Below are 22,239 nucleotides of genomic sequence, written 5' to 3'. Positions count from 1 at the left end.
AAAACTAGCAAACTTTACAATCATTCATACTTTTGTACTGAGTGATATCTTTAGGGTCTATGTTTTGGTAAATGGGTAAATTAGGGTGTATGTTTTCATATTTACACATGGAAGGAAAGAAAACTAACCATCCCTCTTCAGTGAAAGGCATAAAAATAAAGCGGCCTTACTTACTTCCCACCCCATCCCCACCTTCCTTCAAGTCACTACGTTTTTCTCCTCCAAAACCAAACCTACTAATGCCAGGGTGTTTTATGAGTACTGTTGGCACTGTTGAGTACGCATTGAACTGCTAATGGCAAATCCGTGGTTCTAACTCACCAGCTGCCCCATGTGAGAAAGATGAAGCTATCCACCCCAGTAAGATTTTACAACCTCAGAAACCTATATAGGGCCACTGTGAGTTGGAATCGACTCAATGGCAGTAGGGGGGCGGGAGAGCGTTGTTTGTTTGCCATTGGAGCATAGTGAGTTAAGTGGTGGGCTGCTAACTACAAGGTCAGTGGCTCAAATCTAACAGCCCTTCTGCAGGAGAAAGATGAGGCTATCTGCTCCCATAACAACTTGCAGCCTTGGGGACTCCTAAGGAGCAGTTCAGTTTGACTCTGTCTTTAGGGTCACTTTTTCAGGTGTCCTTTTGTTATTTCTGTCCTAGATAGTCTGTATTATTTGTTTATGTTTACAGCAACATAACATTTATCCTACTTTATTATACTTTGTCTTCTTGAAGATCTTTCAAGGTAAGTATATAGGTCAGCTGATATTCTACTACATGTATGGTATGCTAACATGTCCATAGTATTTGAGACAAAACAGCATGCTGGCACTATACTTTTTCCAAAGCCAACGTGTTTGTTTGTTCTTTTAACTGTCAATGGTTCTTTCATTATTCTTCCTTCACTAGCACACCAGTCAAATGCATGGATTCTCCTTCAGTCTTCCTCATTCATTATCCAACAGTCACATGCATATGAGGCAACTAAAAATGCACATCTTCATCCTCCATGTACCATCCTTACTTTTCAGCACTTTCGAGAGGTCTTATGCCACAGTGTTACCAAGTGCAGTGCATCATTTTATTTCTTGACTGATGCTCTCATGAGCATGGATTATGGATCCAAGCAAAATGAAATCCTTGACTACTTTAATCTTTAGTCCATTTATCTTGATGTTTCTTATTGGTTCATTTGTGAAGATTTTAGTCATCTATACATTGAGTCATAATCCATACCGCTGGCCGAAATCCTCGATCTTTATCAATATGTGCTTCAAGTCTTCCTCACTGTTAGCAAGCAAGTTGTATCGCCTGCAATCCGCAGATTGTTAGTACGCCTTCCTCCCATCCTGATGCTGCGTTCTGTGTATAGTCCAGTTTCTCTGATTTGGGGTTAGCGTACAGATAGAGATGGGGGCCCTGGTGGCAAGTGGTTACACATTGGACAGCAATCCTCTAGGTCAGCAATTCAAAACCACCAGCTGCTTTAAGGGAGAAGACAGGACTTTCTACTCCTATCAACAGTTCACAGTCTCAGAAACTCACAGGGGAAGCTCCATCCTGTCCAATAGGTCCCTATGAGATGGCATTGACTGAGTGGCAGTGAGTATTGACTTATACTTAGATTGTACCTTTCTTGGATCATACATTTCTTATTTAGTTTAAATTTTAAACCTTAATTATAGGAGACTGAGTTATTATGATCTATTGAATGTTTGACTATCAAAGGAGTAATCAATAGGTCTTTGTATTCTATTCTTTGTTGAAAATCTTCCCGACTTGCATTAATACTTTGTCTTGCTTCAGTTAACAGATGTTTTTGTATCCATTTCTTCTAACTATCTTTGAGAAAGTCAGGTCTGAGTGATTTGTCTCTGGTCCTGGCATTAGGAAGGTCTGGTATAAAGTTAAATATAAAGCAAATACTTGTTCAACAATTATATTATTGAAAAATAATGGAATGTTTCATTGTTTTGAATTTGTCGTTCAATATATTGATCTCCCCTCTATTTCCCCAATAAACTTAGCTTACCATTGTGTTGTTTAAAGTTTGTGTTTGGGAATTATATATAAGTAAATGCAGAAGAACAGAAGTATTACAAGTTCAGTACTAGTCCATAAGTCCCTCTCCAGACTCATGCAGTCACATGCAATGAGGCAGAATACAGGAAGATCACAGTGCCAAGGTCAGTGGAAACATGGCAGGGGGCAGCTCTCAGAGCCAGCAAACAGGAAGGTGAAGGCAGAGAGACAAAGGAAGTTTCCCAGGGTGCCCCCCTTATGGGAAGGCCAACCCCACAAAGAGGCACCATCAGGTTTAACTACCACAGTACATAATTTGAGTGTTAGTTTCATATTGTAAATATGTGTTATGTAGTGGAATTAATTTTTTTATTTGAAATTTGGGAGTTTCATGCTTTATTTGTTTTGATTTTTACACTTGCTTTAAGTAGTTAGAGGGTTTGCGACATGAGGATCTTCCTTAGTTCTATGGCTGAAGTACTTTTTCCTTCCCCCAGTCTAATATTATCTACTTTGTTATTTTAAGTGGGCTTCATATTGGCGTGATTTCTTTATTTCTTGTCTGTTCAATAGAAAGAAAATTAATTCTTCAAAACATTTTTTATTTATAGATTGGTCAAAGAAAAAGTGATGTATGAAAAAGAGGCAAAACAACAAGAAGAAAAGATAGAAAAAATGAAGGCTGAAGATGGTGAAAATTATGCCATTAAGAAGCAGGTAAAACTATATCTTAAACAGTAATTGCTTACATTGATAAAGTACCATATTTTAACTAGCACAGTCTTTTTAACAGGTCTCTGTGGTGACACTTATTTGGATTCATTAAAATCTCCACGTGACATAATAGAGGGGGGGAAAAAAACCCATGTAAAGAGAAAGAAAATGAAACACAAGTTAAATGAGTTGTCCAAGATCACACAACTGGCAAGTGGTTTTACTGGGATTTGAACACAGATTTTCTTCGCCCCAGAGTCTGGTAACTATTAAGTATACTATCCATTCAACCATAAATACATATTTAAATTCATACACATTATCCCATGCAGATATGAATAGCAAGAAAATCAAACATATCGAAGGATAGGTGAAAAAGTATTGCTACTAGGATTCCAGTTCATGTGTGTGCTGATATGTTTCCAACTGACTGTAGTCAATGGGTGGCCACAGATAATTCCTCTCAGTAATACACTTCTCAAACAGGTCAAATCAAAACAGTGGCATCCTAGTTCTCCTGGACCAAGGCTGAGAGGTCAACTCAATAAGTTAAAGTGACTTTTGGGGGGACTCCTAAGAGACAATCATGATAGATTTTCTCTAAGGACACAGGACAATCACGGGAGATTTTTTTGTTTGCTTTTCTAAATCTTTTTATTGGGGGCTCATACAAATCTTAGCACAATCCAAACATACATCCATTGTGTAAAGCACATTTGTACATTTGTCGCCGTCATTCTCAAAACATTTGCTTTCTATTTGAGCCCTTGGTATCAGCTCCTTGTAGATCCTTGTAATTGGTTCCCCATTTCTATCCCACCTTCCCTCCACTTTCCTGGAATATCGCCACTGTCACCACTGGTCCTGGGAGGTTCATCTGTCCTGGATTCCCAGAGTTTCCAGTTCCTATCTGTACCAGTGTACATTCTCTGGTCTAGCTGGGTTTGTAAGGTAGAATTGAGATCAAGATAGTGGGGGGAGGAAGCATTTAGGAACTGGAGGAAAGTTGTATGTTTCATTGTTGCTACACTGCACCCTGACTGGCTCATCTCCCCACGGCCGTTCTGTAAGTGGATGTCCAGTTGCCTACAGATGGGCTTTGGTTCCCTACTCTACACACCCCCTCATTCACAATGATACGATTTTTTTGTTCTTGGATGCCTGATACCTGATCCCATCGACACCTCGTGATCACACAGGCTGGTGTGCTTCTTCCATGTGGGTTTTGTTGCTTCTCACCTAGATGGCCACTTGTTTATCTTCAAGCCTTTAAGACCCCAGGCACTATATCTTTTAATAGCTGGGCACCATCAGCTTTCTTCACCACATTTGCTTATGCACCTGCTTTGTCTTCAGTGATCGTGTTAGGAAGGTAAGCATCATGGAATGCCAGTTTAATAGAAAAATGTGTTCTTGCATTGAGGGAGTACTTGAGTGGAGGCCCAAGGTCCATCTGCTACCTTAATGCTAAACCTATAAATATACCTGCACATATATCTATTCCCCCATCATCATATATAAACATATTTACATATGTGTACGTACCTGTATTTAGACCTCCATAAATGCCCTTTGCCTCCTAGGTCTTTCCTCTATTTCCTTTTACTTTCTTCTTGTCCCAATATCATGCTCAGCCTTCATTTGGGTTTCAGTAATTCCTCTCAGTTACATTGTCCTTGTCCAAGCCTTACCAGGTCTCCTATACCCTCCTCACCATCGATTTTGGATCATTTGTTCCCTTATCCTTGGGTTTGTTAGTACCCACTTCCTTTCCCCCAAGTCCACCTCTCCCGTGCCCCCCCCCCCGAACCATCTGTCCTGTTATTTTCTTCTAGCTTAGCTTAACTAGATAGACCTGCAGAGATAATAATATGCACAAAAACAAGACAGCAAAACAAAGCAACAAAAGAAAACAATGACAAAAAATTAAAAGCCTGTAAATAGTTCAAGGTCTGTTTGTTGACCTTTAGGTGTGTTTTCTGGTCGAGTCTGTGGTGCCACACCCTGGTTCCTTGCTCTGCTCGCCTTGCTGTTCTGTTGCATGCCCTTAGTGTTTTGCCTCAGTGTGGTGGAATCAGGTCAGGTGCAATTCCATCACAGTCTCCGGTGCTGTCCTCTGTAGGGCTATGGGTCAATGAGGGATATTGTTTCTCCCAGTGGGGTTGGGGCTATGGTCCTCTCTGCATTGGCTGCTCTGAGCAAGGATATTGTCCTCAAGGCTTGGTGGACCAGGATGTGCTCCACTCTCTCTTCCCTTCCCACTTATTTGCTCCTGTGTGCTCTGATCAGACATATCCTTCTTCCTGAGCTGTAGCTTCAATGCTGTCCTCTGAAGTAAATTCTTCTGGGGCGAGGCTGTCTACGTAGTTGGGATTGGGCTGGTCCCTCAGAATCTCTACTGGTTTCCTACCTCATAGTAATATGTTGCATTCACACCTTGGAGTACCGGGTTGAAGTCTGGTCCCTCTTTCCCTGTGGAGATATAAACAGTACCCTCCCCTTGGGTAGGTTAGTGCCCTGTGCCCCGCTACCTTTTTTTTTTTCCCTCATGGGAGCTTTTTATAAAGAAGTTTTAAGAGAATTGAAAACTGCTTTGATGAGGTAAAGGCTCGGAAAGTTGAGCCAAGAAATTATTTTCCATCAGGACAATGCACCTGCTCATTCTTGGTGGTAGCAAGAGCTGCCGTGTGTGAATTCGTTAGGAAGACTTACCCTACAACTGGAAACTTTCCTTTCAGACATTTATCAAAGAGTGCAGAATTCACCCAGAAAGAGCTAAAAAGTTGGAAATACTACCTTCAGAAGTCAATAGACATAGATGTAGGGGGTGATAGGGTGAAACAGAATTACTTCACATGTTGATGTTTATTAAATATTTCTATGGTTCTGTAACAATACTATTTAACTTACTCTCATATTAGCAGTTTTCAGTGGCTCCATCTGATGGCCAAGTTGACAGATTTTGATTTCCTTAGCATAGGGTGCATGGCATTTGTCTGCTTGTTTTCTAACCTCATTTCTGCCCGTGTCTGTAGTGGTCTTCCTATTCCATTTAATTCCTCTCCATTCCTCCAGCCTCCCCAGACCCTACTCCCAACACTAGGTTAGGTCCCTTCACTTTGTGCTCCCATGATACCCTGCTTCTTTCTGATTTATTAAATATTTACAGTTGGCTGACACTCATCAAAATTCCTCCAGAAAATAGAGACTATCCAGGAGAATTTCCTCATATTCCCGCCACAGAATTGATCAACAGTCCTGCATGGTGCCTTTTACTAACCTTCTTTCCTGTCAGAGGGGATGTGTGCCCTAAGCCCTGTTACGTACATCTGGCGTCGTCGACCCAACAGCCTGCTCATTTTCAACATTATTCCTTTGCTGAAACAAAGTTTTATTTTTTTAAGGTATTCTAAAATGTCTCGGTAAATAATCTCATACTACTTCTTTATGTCCTTTAACTTTAAATACCATCTATGTCTTTTCATTTATTCATTTAATAGATATTTATTCAGTTTTTTATGTATGACATTTAAAAATAAAAACATCAAGACTTCCTAGTTACCGGGTACTCAGTCGAATGGTGGTGATGTCAATATTTATATTTCTAGGCCAGACATCTCCAGATCCATATACTCAATTATTAATCTACTTGACATATCCTCTTGGCTGACCAGATAAAACTATTGATCTTCTTCATCCAACCCACCAGCAAAACAAAAAGCTATTCCTTCTTTCATTTTCCCCATCTCAGTAAATCCAGACAACACCAGAAAAAAGGAATTATAATACAAAGTGTATCTCCAGAGATATCTCTTAAATCATTTTTATGAACCCAGTGATTTTTCACAATGTAAAATACTTTACAAATGATTATATGGAATTGTAACCCACACTTATTTTGCCAAAGTAATCACTTAGAATGGATTGGCTTGTGGGTAGATACTCTCTGTGTTACAAAATGAATGCAGTGGGTAGTACCTGAAATGTCATTTACCCCTGGCTGTCCAGGAAGAGAAGCCTCTTATTTTCTTAAGATCCTGGGAAATCCTGCCTTCTTTGTAGGATGCAGCACTTTAGTTTTTTTCTTTTCTTTTTTTTAATCATTTTATTGGGGGCTCATACAACTCTTTTAAAAAAAATCATTTTATTAAGGGGTCATACAACTCTTGTCACAATCCATCCATATATCAATTGTGTGAGGCACATTTGTACATTCATTGCCCTCTCATTCTCAAAACATTTGCTCTCCACTTAAGCCCCTGACATCAGCTCATTTTTCCCCTCCCTCCCCCCTACCCATTCCCTCATAAACCCTTGATAATTTATAAATTATTATTTTGTTATAGCTTACAGTGTCCAACGTCTCCCTTCACCCACTTTCCTGTTGTCTGTCCCCCAGGGAGGAGGGCACATTGTAGATCCCTGTAATCGGTTCCCCCTTTCCACCACACCCTCCTGGTATTCCCACTCTCACCACTGGTTCTGAAGAGATAATCTGTCCTGATTCCCTGTGTTTCCAGTTCCTATCTGTACCAGTGTGGATATAGCACATTATATGTAAAGGATGTTTGTATATCCCCGATCGATCGTTCATACATTTGTAAAGAGATACATCGTTTGTCTCCTAATAGGTTAACCTTTAGGAATTCAATACTATTTATGATTTTTACATATGAAATATAATTATTTGTTTTTTAAAACTATACTGATTAAATGCTTATGTTTACATATATTTTTTATAAGTATACTTAATCACTTTTGTAAATATTTCATGTCACTATATTCTGTTGTTTCCTGCCCCTACTGGGAACTATGGAGCCCTAGTGGCACTGTCAGGGGAGTGTTAACTACAAGGTTTGGGCATTTCAAACCCGCCAGCCACACCACAGGAAGAAAATCAGACTACATGCTCCCGTAAAAATTCACATCCTCAGAAACCTTTTGAGTTGGAATCAAGTCAATGGCAGGGTCTTGCTGTGTTTTGATTTCTGATGGGCAATACCATGACAACTTTACTTCATCCAGGCGCTTTTTAGATCCTTTAAGAACAAACAAACTTCACTGCCATGAGTCAATTCTAACTCTAGCAGATTTTTTTCCTCCAAACTTGCAGCAGTTTTTTCTTTGCCTTGTTTTTTTCAACACCAATAATATATTTTAAAATAACTATATAACTAATATAGGAGTTAGAAGTTATATAAACAGAGGAATAAATGAATTGTGTTTCCAAATGCCTTTAAACAATCTCAAAGATGATCATGGAAACTATTTTATTTCACTTAACTTTAAATAATAAACTTCTGCTTACTTTAAAATTGTGTCATGAGTCAGAACCACCATAATTAACACTAGCGTGGGTAGGGATTAACTATTGATTGAGTATATCTCTTAATTGTTATAGTATTTTAAGATATTAGCCACCATGGCCAATTAACCTTCTTGAACAACTGCCTCCTTTGCCAGGACGCTGTTAGAATTAAGTGATGCCTGATTGTCATTACTGAATGCTTTGATCAGAGTCTATTAAGAGTCCTGATTAAAAGAGTGAAAGGGATAGAGGATAGAATCAAATTCTCTTAAAATTCAGAACTTCTGGATCCTTAAAGGCTAGATGGACAGCCCCCCTGAAACTATTGCCCCGAGATAATCTGTAAACTTTAAATTAAAAATAGCCCCTGGCCACACAACAATTTGGCCTAATTAGTAAGGAATGTCTGCTACATAAATGAGCCCTGGTGGCACCATGAGTTAAGCATTGTACTATTAACCAAAGTCCAGCAGTTCCAATAGCAGGGTCTTTGGGGAAAAGGTAAGAGAAACTGCTTCCATAAGGATTATATCTTCGGAAGACCTGTGGAGCCGTTCTATGATGTCCTATAGGGTCACTATGAGTCTGAACCCACTTGATTGGCATTGTGTTTGGTTTGGGTCTGACTTGAGTAGCGTGATTTTTAAAAGAAGTATGTATAGGAGATCAAATTGACGACAGCAAATTGGAACATCAGAGAAGAAACTTAGGGAGCATGACGTTCTTGTTAACTGTGTAGGAATTATTTGGAAAAAGATTACACAACTTGAAGAATGTAAACAATGTCACTGACTTTAATTTGCAGGCAAATTAAATTTTTATTGAGTACATTGTCAGCGGGAATAATTACTAAAAATTAAAATATTAGCCACATACTGGTTTGATGGCTACATGTGTGGATAAAAGAGGCAGAGAATGTGATTCGAAGGTCCTGTCCACATTCTGCCATTTCTTTTTTTCACAGTAGTCATGGCTTAAAACAGAATTTTTTTTTTAATCTCAAAGGAATGACAGACCCACAGATATTGAAGGGGGACACAAAGATCTTTGAGCTAATAAAACATTAAAGCTTTTCCCTAGCACTGGGATCCTGAATTCAGACTTCTAACCTATTAAGTTTTGAAAGAATAAATTTCTGTTTGTTAAAGCCATCAAGCTATTCACGTGTAGTGTGTTATACAGAGAACACTAAATAACTAAGAAAAGTAATTTTATTCGTTGCTATAACCTAAGCTCCATCACTTGTCTGTCAGTGTGTCGTACTGTGGTGGCTTGTGTGTAGCTGTGATGCTGGAAGCTATGTCACTGGTATTTTTTTAATGCCAGCAAGCTTACCCAAAGTGAACAGGTTTCAGCGGAGCTTCCAGACTAAGATGCGGACAACAAAAAAGGAATCAACCCCTTGGGTCTGAAGGCACTCAAAATGTGACTGAGGAGGAGTTGCTTTCTGGGAGTGGAGTCAATCGTGGTTACATGAATCTTCTGGATCTTCATTTGCTGATGGGACACTACTCAAGGTGTGGAGAAATAGCTGCAAACATCTAATGATCGGAAAGTGGAATGTGCAAAGTAAGAATCTAGGAAAATTGGAAGTCTTTAAAAATGAAATGGGACGCATAACGATTTAGTGAGCTAAAATGGACTCGTGTTGGCCATTTTGAATTAGAAAATCATATCATTTACTATGTCAGGAATAACGCAATCAAGAGGAGTGGCTTGACATTCATTGTCAAAAAGGACTTGCAAAATAAATCATGAATACAATGCTGTCTGTGATAGGATTATATCTATCCTCCTTCCGGGAAATCCATTCCATACAACTATTAGTCGAATTTATGCACCAGCCACAAAAAAACTAGTGATGAAGAAATTAACAAATTCTACAAATGACTAAAGTCAGAAATTGCTCAAACGTGCAATGAAGATGCATTGATAATCGTTGGCAATTGGAATGCATAGTTGGAACAAAGAGGAAGGAATAGTTGGAAAAGATGGATCTGGTGATAGACATGAAGTTATAGATCACATGCCAGAATTTTGCAAGACTAATGTTCCCTTATAGCAAGACTAACATCTCATTCATAGCAAATACCCTTTTTTCAACAGCACAAAAGATGACTGTCCACATGGACTTCTCCTGGTAGAATACGCAGAGAACAAATTAACTACATTTGTGGGAGAAGCTTGATATCAGCAGCTAAAACAAGACCAGGAGGCAGACTGAAACAGACCATTAATTGTTTATATGTAAGTTTGGGGAAAAGATGAAGAAAATTTAAACAAGTCCACAAGAGCCAATTACAATCTTAAGTTTATCTCACCTGAATTTTGGGAACATCTCAATAATAGATTTGATGTATTGAACACTAATAACAGAAAACCTGAGGAGCTGTGGAAGGACATTAAGAACATTATAAAGAAAGTAAAAGGTCACTAAAAAGACGGGAAAGAAAGAAAAGATCAAAGTGAGTGTTAGAAGACACACTGAAACTTGTTCTTCATCATAGAGTAGCTAAAGCAAATGTAAGATATGATGAAGTCAAAGAGCTAAATATAAAATGTCAAAGGGCTGTTTGAGAAGACCAAAGCAAATATTAGAATGAAATGTACAAAGACCTAGAATTAGAAAACCAGAAGGGAAGAACATGCTCAGAATATCTGAAACTAAAATAACTTATGAAAAAAATTAAGGTCTCAAAAGTTGCAATATTGAAAGATTATGTGGGCAAAATATTGCATGATGCAGGAAGCATCCAAAGAAGATGAGACGAATTCAGAGTCACTGCCGGAAAGAACTAGTTGGCTTTCCACCACTTTAAGGAGCAGCATATGAGCAGGAACCAATGGTGCTGGAGGAAGAAGTTCAAGCTGCACTGAAAGTATTGGCTGAAAACAAGAATCCAGGAATTAATGAAGTACCAATTGAAAATTTCAACAAGCTGATGAAGCGCTGCAAGCACTCACTTGTTTATGCCAGAAAATTTGGAAGACAGCTACTTGGCCACCTGACTAGAAGAGATCCATATTTGCAAACATTCCAAAGCTGACTCAACAGAATGTGCAAACTGTAGAACAATATCGTTGATATTGTATGCAAATGAAATTTTGCTCAAGATCATCCAATAACAGTTGCAGCAGTAAATTGACAGGGAGCTGCCAGAGGGGTGCAGGCTGGGTATTCAGAAGAGGACATGGAACAAGGGCTATCAGTGCAGATGCCAGATAGATCCAGGCTGAAAGCAAAGAATGCCAGAATGATTGTTTTTTATGTTTTATTGACTATGCCATGACATTCAACTATGGACCATAATAAGCTATGGATTACCATGAGAAGTGTGAGAATTCCAGAACACTTCATTGTACTAATGTGGAACTTGTGCATGGATCAAGAGGCCGTTGTGCAAAGCAGAACAAGGGACTACTGCCTGATTTAAAATCAGGAAAGATGTACGTCATTTTTGTATCCTCTTATCATACTTGTTCTATCTGTATGCTGAGCACCTCATTAGAGAAATTGGATTTCATGAAGAATGAGGCATCAGGATTGGAGGAAGGCTTATTAACCTGAGATATGCAGGTGACACAACATTGCTGGCTGAAAGTGAGAAATTTGAAGCGCTCACTGAAGAAGATCAAGGATTGCAGCCTTCAGTGTGGATTACTACACCTCAATGTCAAGAAGACCAAAATTCTCACAACTGGACCAATAGGTATCATCATGATAAATAGAGAAAAAAATTGAAATTGCCAAGGATTTTGTCTTACTTGAATTCACAATCAGTGCTCATGGAAACAGCAGTTAAGAAATCAAAACGTGCCTTTCATGAGGTAAGACTGCTGCATAGGCCTCTTTAAAGTGTTGAAAAGCAAGCATATTACTTTGAGGATTAAGGTGCACCTGACCCAAGCCATAATCTTTGCCATGCCTCATGCATATGACAGTTGGACAGTGAATAAGGGAGACCAAAGAATAATTGATGCATTTGAGTTGTGTTGCTGGAGAAGAATTGTGAAAGTGCCATGGACTGCTAAAAGGACAAACCAATCTGTCCTGGAAGAAGTACTGCCAGCATGTTTCTCAGGCAAGAATGGCTAAATTTCGTCTTGCATATTTTGGAAATGGTGTCAGGAGAGACTAGTCCCTGGAGAAGAACATCATGCTTGGGAAGTGAAGTGGCAATGGAAAAGAGGAAATCCTTCAACAAGATTAAATAGTGACTGAAGCAATGGGCTCGGGCATAGGAACAATTGTGAGGACGGCGCCAGACTGCAGTGTTTTGTTCTGTTGTTCATGGAGTTGCTATGAATGTAAATAGACACAATGGCACCTAACAACAGCAACAACATAACCTTAGCTTCAGAAATGGAGAGAATTTCTATTGAAATGTTGCAAACAAGCTGATGCAGCAATACAGGCATTCATAAGCTATGCCGTGAAATTTGGAAGTTAACTACCTGGTCATGAACTGGGGAAAATCCATATTTTATACCCATACCAAATAAAGGCAACCCAGTAGAATGTGGCATATTATCAAACTATATTATTAGAATCACCTGAAAATAAAATTTTGCTGAAGATAATTTAACAAATGTTTGCAGAAGTACTTTGACCGGCAGCTGTCAGAAATTCAAGCCAGATACTGAAGAGGATGTGGAACAGGGCTATCATCATAGACACCATATGGATCTCGACTGAAAGAAGAGAATGCAGAAGGATGTTTACTTGTGTTTTATTGACTAGGCAAAGGCATTTGACTGCGTATTTATTATATAGCAAACTATGGATAACATTGTGAAGAATTGGAATTCCAGAACACTTCATTGTTATCAATGTGGAACCTGAACCTAGACCAAGAGGCAGTTGTTTGAACAGAACTTAGGACTACTGCCTTTTTTTAAACCAGGAAAGATGTACATCAGGGTTATATCCTTTCAGCATACTTACTCCGTGTATACATTGAGCAAATAATCCTACAATCTGGACTATATGAAGAACACAGCATCGGGACTGGACGAAAGCTTATTAACCTGGGATATGCAGATGACAAAACCTTGATGGCTAAATGAAAAGAGAAGGACTGATGCTAAAAATCAAGAGACTATAGCCTTTAGTACGGATTGCAAGTCAATGTAAAGAATACAAAAATTCTCACAACTGGTCCAGTAGACATCATGATAAAGGGACAAAAGATGGAATTTGTCATGGATTTTGTCTTGCTTGGATCCACAGTGAATGCCCATGGAAGAAGCAGTCTAACAGATTGAAATGATGCATTGCATTGGACTGTGCTGCTGCACAAGACCTATTAAAACTGTTAAGGATATTGGTTTGAGGACTAAGCCTGGGGGATCACAAGGTGCCGAAAGGATTAGGTATCCATCAAAGAACAAGAAAATCATATCATTGTAAATGAGGGGAAGTGCAGCTTATTGGGGGATGCAATATTATTGGGGGAAGTGCAGATTATTGGGGGATGCATTTGTAGGCAACTGGACATCCCCTTACAGAAGGGGTGCGGGGAGGAGATGAGCCAGTGAAGGTACAGCGCAGCAATAATGAAACATACAACTTTCCTCTAGTTCCTAAATGCTTAATTTCTTGTCCCCCCCCCAAAAAAAAATATCATGATCCAAGTTCTACCTTACATCTGGCTAGACCAGAGGATATACAATGGTACAGATAGGAACTGGAAACACCGGGAATCCAGGACAGATTATCCCTTCTGGACCAGTACTGAGAATGGCAAGTACTGAGGGTGGAGGGAAGGTGGGGTGGAAATGGGGAACCGATTACAAGGATCTACATATAACCTCCGTGGGGAATGGACAACAGAAAAGTAGGTGAAGGGAGATGTCAGACAGTATAAGATATGACAAAATAATAATTTATAAATTATCAAGGGTTCATGGAGGGGGAAGCAAGTATGAGGGGGTGAAATGAGCTGATACCAAGGGCTCAAGTAGAAAGTAAATGTTTTGAGAATGATGGTGGCAACAAATAAACAAATGTGCTTGACACAGTGGATAGATGTATGGATTGTGATAAGAGTTGTACAAGCCCCCAATAAAATGATTTTTTTTAAAAAGAAGAGGATCAGCAAAAAAGGGGGAAGATCTTTAACAAGATTGATTGAAACAATGGCTGTTAAAATGGGCTCAAATATAACACCAGTTGTGAAGATGACACAGGACTCTGTTTCTCTTTTGAATAGACATGTTCTCCGTTTTACTTGACTACCAAAATATATCTACGGTGTTTTTAAAACAATTAGACATCATTAGGACTGCATTGTATTGTCTTCCTCTAATATCCGGTGCAGCTCTCATTCTGTGCCGAAATCTTGACGTACTCCCGATCACAGTCAGCATGAAACTAAACCGGCAGTTAATTCAGATGTTTTGAACGCCATTCATTGGCGTAGCCACCTTCCAATGGAAACACTTTGAAAGGTAATTTTTATTTAGTTATTTTTGGAGTGCCTTTACTACATAATCACATTTTCTACACATCTTTCAAGATTGTTTGTGACTATAATTCATTGTTACAAGGTAAAGTACATGATTTTGATGAAGACATAATGTATGATTTCCAAATCATAGTCATGATTGTTTATTTTGGCTTCCTGGGTCATGGTCTTAAAGTAATGTCAAATGTTTATGTCATGTTTCTGCTCCAGTACTGGGCTGGAGGACAAGGACCTTCTCATTTTCTTCTTTATATTCCCGTACCTGATGGCCTGCGCACATTAGTGAGCTTATTGAATGAACCTGGGATTGGTATGTGGAAGAGACTGAGCTTTGACCCTGGTGGGGGAACTCTTAATGATAGGTAGATACTTTAAATAACATTGTTTAAAGTTCATTTCCGTGACAAAACTAAATCTTTCCAAAGAAATCTTAAATAAGCATTTTAGCTTATTTGTGTGCTTGACCTACATCTTTATTTTATTAAATTCCTGTCAGCTATTCTGAAAGAAATTTCACAGGTCAGAAATATGAATTAGTTACTCATTATAAAATGTGCCTGCCACTGGTGGTTCACATCTCTCAAATAGAGGCAATAATTCAATACCTAGACATAGTATGAGTGGTTATACAGTTCAGCAGGCAATTTCATATTTTACATTTTCAAATTGTACCTTACTAGTAAAAGTAGTTGTGAGCTCAGCACTAGATTTTCATCTAAGAAGGCAGATGTGGATAGAGGGCATCTTTGTTATTTTAGCATTCTAATGTTTGTTTGCAAAGTGACCTATGGCAAAAGTAGAAGGAGATAAGGTTATCGGTTGTACCAAAAGTTTCTACTGTAATACAGTAATATTGCCATTATCTTATATATTTTCTGTTAATTGTTATACTTTCATTATTTTCATACAGCACTGTGTTAGCCTGGGTAAACTAGGGAAACAAATCTACAGAAACTCATATTTGTATGAGAGAGTTTACATAAAGGGTAAATGCACATTAAAAGAGTATCCCAACCCAGTGCTGTCCAAGCCCATAAATCTAACATTAGCTCATATGCTTGACACCAATCTCCAGAGTCCTCAATCTCAGAAAACCCACACAAATGATGCTGACTGCAGGAGGAGAGCCGAATTAGTGAGCGTGTGAGCATCTCAGCACTGGTAGGGGTCTCCAGGTGGCTTCTCCTCAGGGATGTCTCTCAGGAAGTGAGCCATGCCAACTGAAGCAGGGAACTGCTAAGGCAGCCGCACACTGGTCCAACTATAAGACAGCAAGAGACCCAAGAACTAGAATGGCAAGGCCCACAAATCCATTTATTTCTTCACCCTTCAATTAATCCCACAATAAGCCGTAACTGTCTCAAGCACATATCGTATTTTGTCAGTTTTTTTAATCGTGTGCATCTGTCCCATTGACATTGAACTTCAAGTTGCACAGCCAGTTACTGTATATACTCAAGTATAAGCCGACCCGAATATCAGCCGAGACACCTAATTTTATCACAAAAACTGCATTAAAAATGTACTGGACCCCCCATACCAGCTACATGGACAACTGCCCCTCCCCCAGAAGAATTTAGAGGATGGCACGGAAGCTGCAGCTGGGGGAAAGGGACATGTCTGATCAGAGCACATGGGAGCAAGTGAAGGGGGAGAAGAGTGGAGCACATCCTGGCCCACCAGGCCTGGAGGACAAGATCCACACTCCGAACAGCCAGTGCATACACTGGACCATATAGCTGATCCCACTATAAAACACGACATCCCTTGCTGACCCATGGCCCTATGGAGGATAACATTGGAGATTCGATGTCGAGATTGGCCCGGACTGACCCCATGACACAGAGGCAAAACACTAAAGGCATGCAACAGAGCAATGGGGAGCAGAGCAGGGAGCTCCTGAGGTAGTGCAAAGGATAGACTGTGGGGTCAGAACATGGCATCCCATCGGACTTGACTGGAGGACATGCCTAGAGGTCAAAAATCAGACCTTGATCTATTTACAGGTTTTTCTTTCTCTTTTACATTTTTTTCTTTTTAAAATTAATTTACTCTTTTATGGGTCATTGGTTTTCTTTTTTGTTGTCATTGTTGTGTTCTCTTTTGTCACTTTGTCTTGCTATGCCTTATTTTTGGGTGCATATTATTATCTCTGCAGATCTATCTAGATAAGATAGGCTAGATGAACAGTCTGGAGGAGAAAACAACTGGACCAATGGTTCTGGGGGGGGGGGGGCATAGGAAAGGGGGAAGTAGGGGTATGGAGGTGGTGTTGACCAACCCAAGGTCAAGGGAGCAACAAGTGATCCAAAATTAGTGGCAAGGAGGATGTGAGAGGCCTGTTGGGATTCAACAAGGGCAATGTAACACAGAAATTAGTGAAACCCAAATGAAGACTGAGCATGGTAGTAGGACAAGAGGAAACTAAAAGGAAATAGAGGAAAGAACTAGGAGACAAAGGGTATTTATAGAGGTCTAAATACAGGCATGTACATATGTAAATATATATAGGATGGTGGGGTAATAGATCTACGTGCATATATTTATAGGTTTAGTTTTAAGGCAGCAGATGGACATTGAACCTCCACTCAAGTACTTGCTCAATGCAAGAACACTTTGTTCTATAAATTGGCATTCCGTGATGCAAACCTTCCTGACACGATCACTGAAGACAAATGTGTGCATAAGCAAATGTGAAAAAAGCTGATGGTGCCCGGCTAGCAAAAGATACAGCATCTGGGGTCTTAAAGGCTTGCAGATAAGCAAGCAGCCATCTAGCTCAGAATTATCAAAGCCCACATGGAAGAAGCCCACCATCCTGTGTGAACACGAGTTGTAGATGGGACCAGGTATCAGACATCAAAGAACAAAAAATCATATCAGTGGGTGTCACCTTCCCGATATGTTCACTGAAGATAAATGTGTCCATAAGCAAATGTGGTGAAAAAAGCTGATTGGTGCCCGGCTATCAAAAGATGTAGTGTCTGGAGTCTTAAAGGCTTGAAATTAAACAAGCAACCATCTAGCTGAGAAGCAGCAAAGCCCACATGGAAGAAGCATACCAGCCTGTGTGACCACGTGGTGTTGAAGGGATCAGTTATCAGGCATCAAAGAACAAAAAATCATACTGTAAATGACGGTGAGTACAGAGTGGAGTCCCAAAACCCATCTGTAGGCAACTGGATACCCCTTAGAGAATGATCGCTGGAAGGAGATGAGCCAGTCGGTGCAGGGTAGCAATGATGAAAATTACAACTTTTCTCTAGTTCCTAAATGCTTCCTCCCCCAACTATCATGATCCCAATTCTACCTTAAAAATCTGGCTAGACCAGAGGGTGTACACTGGTACAGATAGGAACTGGAAACACAGGGAATCCAGGACAGATGACCTCTTCAGGACTAGTGATGAGAGTGGCGATACCTGGAGGGTGGAGGGAAAGTAGGGCAGAAAGGGGGAACCAGTTACAAGGATCTACATATAACCTCTTCCCTAGAGGTTGGACAACAGAAACGTGGGTGAAGGGAGACTTCGGACAGTTTAAGATATGACAAAATAATTTATGAATTATCAAGGGTTCATGAGGGATGGGGGACTGGGGTTGGAGGGGGAACGTGAGCTGATATTAAAGGCTCAAGTAGAAAGCAATTTTTTGAGAATGATGATGGCAACAAATGTACAAATGTGCTTGACACAATGGATGTATGCATTGTGATAAGAACTGTATGAGCCCCCAATAAAATGATTTTTTTTAATGTGCTGGAAAAACTTGGCTTATACACGAGTATATATGGTACTCTTTTTCCTCAAATTATCCCTTTTCATTTACATGTACCTTAGTAGGTAATAAGGTTGAATTTCCATAAAAATTCAGATTTTATACGCATGTGATCAACAATATTTGACCAAGCATTATATTTTGGAAATAAATAGCTAAATGCTCTGGGGGTTTTTTTTCTTCTAAGAATCAGTGAAGCAAATAAAACTTTCTACTACTAAAGTGAAAGACCTTCTCAAGATCTAGTGTCTGACACCAACTCGTTTACCCCCTGACTAATTGGACTTCCCAGTCATTGATGGGTTTTATTCAGAATGGTTTGATATGTTATAGTTCAGCTTTTGAGCCCAGAGATATTATCCAGAATAAATATTCCTGTTCTTAATTCTGTAGAGTCTGTCTTTTGGAGAATAAGCAAGCAATTCAGATTCAGAGGGGTGCCAGGTTGGTAATTTGGCTCAAACTGCATGGGGAGAATAATCTCTCTCCTAAAATGAAGCACAAAGATAAGTAATAACTTTTTATGCATGATAAGCATCAAAAATATGAACCTGCTGGTCTTTGCTTTTCATTTTTCTTTGCCTCTGTCTTCAGTGAGAACCTCCTGCAGTGTGCACACGATGTGATCAATAACTCAATAACTTTTTTCATGCAGTAATTATCTCTATGTGATATTATCTGAACACTGTTTTCTTTATTGCTCAAAAGATGCAGGAGTTACTTTTACAACCAGCTGATCCCATTTTGGATAAAGGTGCTTTGTGACAGCAGGGGGAATAGTTCATTTTAAATAGCCTTTTAACATAAATGCTCTCTGTGAAAAGCTTTTCCAGTTAATTCTCACTTAGTGTAAGAAGGTGATTACCAAAAAGGCTTAGTTCTAAAATTTGTACTGTCTTGGTGTTACTGTATATTTTTCTAATTTTGATACTGCATACAATTTTAATTTGAGTAGAGACCCATTTGACATCAGGATTTTAACCATAACTTTTTTTTTCTGATTCCTCTAAATCATTTGTAGATATTTACAGAGATATGAACTAAACATACGTAAGTTCTGCCAGCTCTCTGTGTCTCACAAGTGACTCTCGTTATAGGCAGAGATCTTGCAAGAGTCCCGGATGATGATCCCAGATTGCCAACGCAGGTTGGAAGCCGCATATGCCGATCTTCTGCAGCTATTAGTAAGTAAAGGTGGCGTTGTCTTATGTATTTTATTTTATTTATTTTTTTGTCTTATGTATTTTAGATGTGGTTTTGTTATATTTTTTTTCCTCTCCTAATTTTGAAAGCCAAACATTTAAATATTTAACAAACTGATGGCAATTTTAATTCACTTACCCCATGTACAGTATACTTTTAAATAATTAATGGAATTTAAATTGTACTTTGAGTTTTGCTTCCAGTAAAAAAATACTGTCTTCTAGCATGGTTGCGCTCTTCTTGTACACTTAGTTATATAATTGCCATTTTTGACACATTAACTGTGTTGGACTTTTTAAAAGATCCACATGCATTCCAAATGAATTTGGGCTCTTCTTGAAAACATGTGGAATACATTCTGATTCAAACCTAAATCAATTGGGGGGATGTGGGAGGTAGTGCAATAAAGACAATCCCCTCATTCACATGGAGCTTGATCAAGTGTTATTGCACTGACTTGCCTTGTATCATAGCAGACCATTTTCTAAATGACTAGGATTAATTAAAAGTTATTATTTCTTTCTTAATAATGATAAAAGTATACTATTATACCATACATACAAGGTGATGTAGCAGTCATTCTTTGCAGATAGTCTAATGAATTATAACATCTACTTTGCTAGTCATGTTTATTTCTTGAGCTAGCATCAATTCTCAGCTCCATAGCTCTCTTTTGGTTTCCCTGTTACAAAATGATGCAAGGCTTTTCCATTGTGATCATGTGTATTTGTTGAAAGATTCAAATTTGTTTTCTCGCGAACATTAGAATTAAATCTATAGAGAGACAAAAATATTATTTCATAGTAATTGACATAAAACTCCATATTCTTCTATAACGGTGGTTCTCAACCTTTGGTTTGCGACCCCTAAAGGGGTCGCCTGATTCATAATAGTAGTAAATTTACAATTAAGAAGTAGCAATGGAAATAATCTTATGATTGGGAGGGGTCACCACAACATGAGTAACTGTATGAAAGGGTCGCTGCATTACGAAGGTTGAAAACCACTGCTCTGTAGGAACCTTTTATAGGCAGCTAACTTCTTGTCAGCCAGAGAAGTAGTTTTGGATTTCAAATAATTGATAGCTAGAACAGGAAATAATGATTATATGAAAATATTACCTGAGACAGGAAGCAGGATTTTCATTTCCTGACATTTTAAATGCTTTCCTGCTCTCATGTATTTAGTAGCTAAGAAATTACTTGAAAGAGAACTATATCATCCTTGTATATAAGGTGACACATTTATATGTAAGATTATTTTCAACAATAACTCTTCGCTCAAAATGCTTATATTTTACTGATGGAGAACAAAGACATGTTGAGTTATAATACAAAGTGTTAAGAAATGCTTACCTTTAGTCTGAATTAAACAAATTCTTAGTCCTTTTGCTGAATTTTAATTTTTTTCTACACACGTCGACCCACTCTTGATTCCCCTTGCTCTTGTAACTGTTTATATAACTCTTGTCTTTTATTGACCCTGACTTATAGTTCTGACATAACATAACCCTACATGAAAAGCAAGCAAAATTACCTGACCGGAGTGCTTTATATGCTGCCTCAAGTGTCTGTCACGATTTACTGTATGAGTAACGAGAGCTTTCTTGTAAGTCGAGTAAAACCATCTATGCTCGAGTGTCAGCCGGCCTGAATATCAGCCGAGGCACCTAATTTTACCTCAAACACTGCATTGAAAATGGGCCGGAAAACTCGGCTCATACTCGAGTGTGTACGGTAATACTAACAGACAATTCACCTCTCAATTCAGAGATTGTAGTTAACTCTGGTGTGACACCAGTAACCTGGTCACTGATGAATAGAGGATTGTTTGGACCTGAATGTTTAAAGGTAACATGTGAATAATCATTTTTGTACTTACAGTCCCATATTCATATTATATGTGATGGTATGTTGACAAAATGAGAGTAAAACTGATGTAAATTTTAATGCTTTTATTTGATGCCGATAGTTTAGATGACCGTGCTATGCAATATTGTATGAGAGTGTACTGTTTTTAAGAAACACACCAATCTGATAGCTTTTCCTTTTCCTAAAGTAAAGAGGAACATTACTATAGGAAACCTGCAGTATTATATTAAGATAAGACTCCACTTTTCTTTGTTTAATTCTTGAGCTATTTGCATTGATTTGTAATATTTGAGTAAATAACCAATTACTGAAATTTGAGAGGCGTACACTTACTTTTTATTGTATTTCATTGCAGGAAAGTGAAAAAGACCTGGAAGAAGCTGAAGAATTTAAAGAGGCACGTCTAGTCCTGGACTCGGCAAAGTTAGAAGCCTGACATTGTTCTGTATGGGGGTTTTTGCCTTATATTCTGAGATCCATTCCACAGTTTATTATTTCTCACCACTGCTGGGTTATGTTCCAGGAGAATGAAAATGTGATTCTTTTTATGCCGTTGAATATATTTTGTTGGCCAATTTAAGGCATCAAATAAATCAGTTCGTCTAATAAAGTTGTTTATTTCATACTTTTTAGAATATTTTAACTTTGATCATTATATCATATAGACATTTTTGACAGAGATCTTAAATCTGTCAAATTCTTATTGAAGTTCTTACATCTTGCTTTGTAGTATTATTTGAGTTAAAATAGGATACTATTTAAGATAAAATTGCAACTCTGAACAGTTTACTTTGAATGAGGCACAGTTTCCTGATAGGAAAGAATGACATCCTGTGGGCAAGGCCTTGTGAAAATCTGTTTCCATTAGTACATAAAACTAACT

The 22,239-nt window shown here is 38.7% G+C and overlaps 1 protein-coding gene across 1 annotated transcript in view; it reads left to right on the top strand.

The window, feature by feature from the left end:
- Nucleotides 1-21,966, top strand: part of TBCA (tubulin folding cofactor A) — an 88,147-nt gene extending 66,181 nt beyond the window's left edge. The window contains exons 2-4 of the mRNA XM_075541202.1: nt 2,629-2,734; nt 19,380-19,466; nt 21,712-21,966. Of these exons, the coding sequence (XP_075397317.1) occupies nt 2,629-2,734; nt 19,380-19,466; nt 21,712-21,792 (274 nt within the window). The 3' untranslated portion in view covers nt 21,793-21,966. The remainder of the gene's footprint in view (nt 1-2,628; nt 2,735-19,379; nt 19,467-21,711) is intronic.
- Nucleotides 21,967-22,239: the final 273 nt, after the last annotated feature.

This window comes from Tenrec ecaudatus, chromosome 2 (assembly GCF_050624435.1).
Source record: "Tenrec ecaudatus isolate mTenEca1 chromosome 2, mTenEca1.hap1, whole genome shotgun sequence".
Classification (NCBI taxonomy): Eukaryota; Metazoa; Chordata; class Mammalia; order Afrosoricida; family Tenrecidae; genus Tenrec; species Tenrec ecaudatus.
Note: the sequence above shows the minus strand (reverse complement) of the source record. Positions and strands in the feature narration are given on the sequence as shown.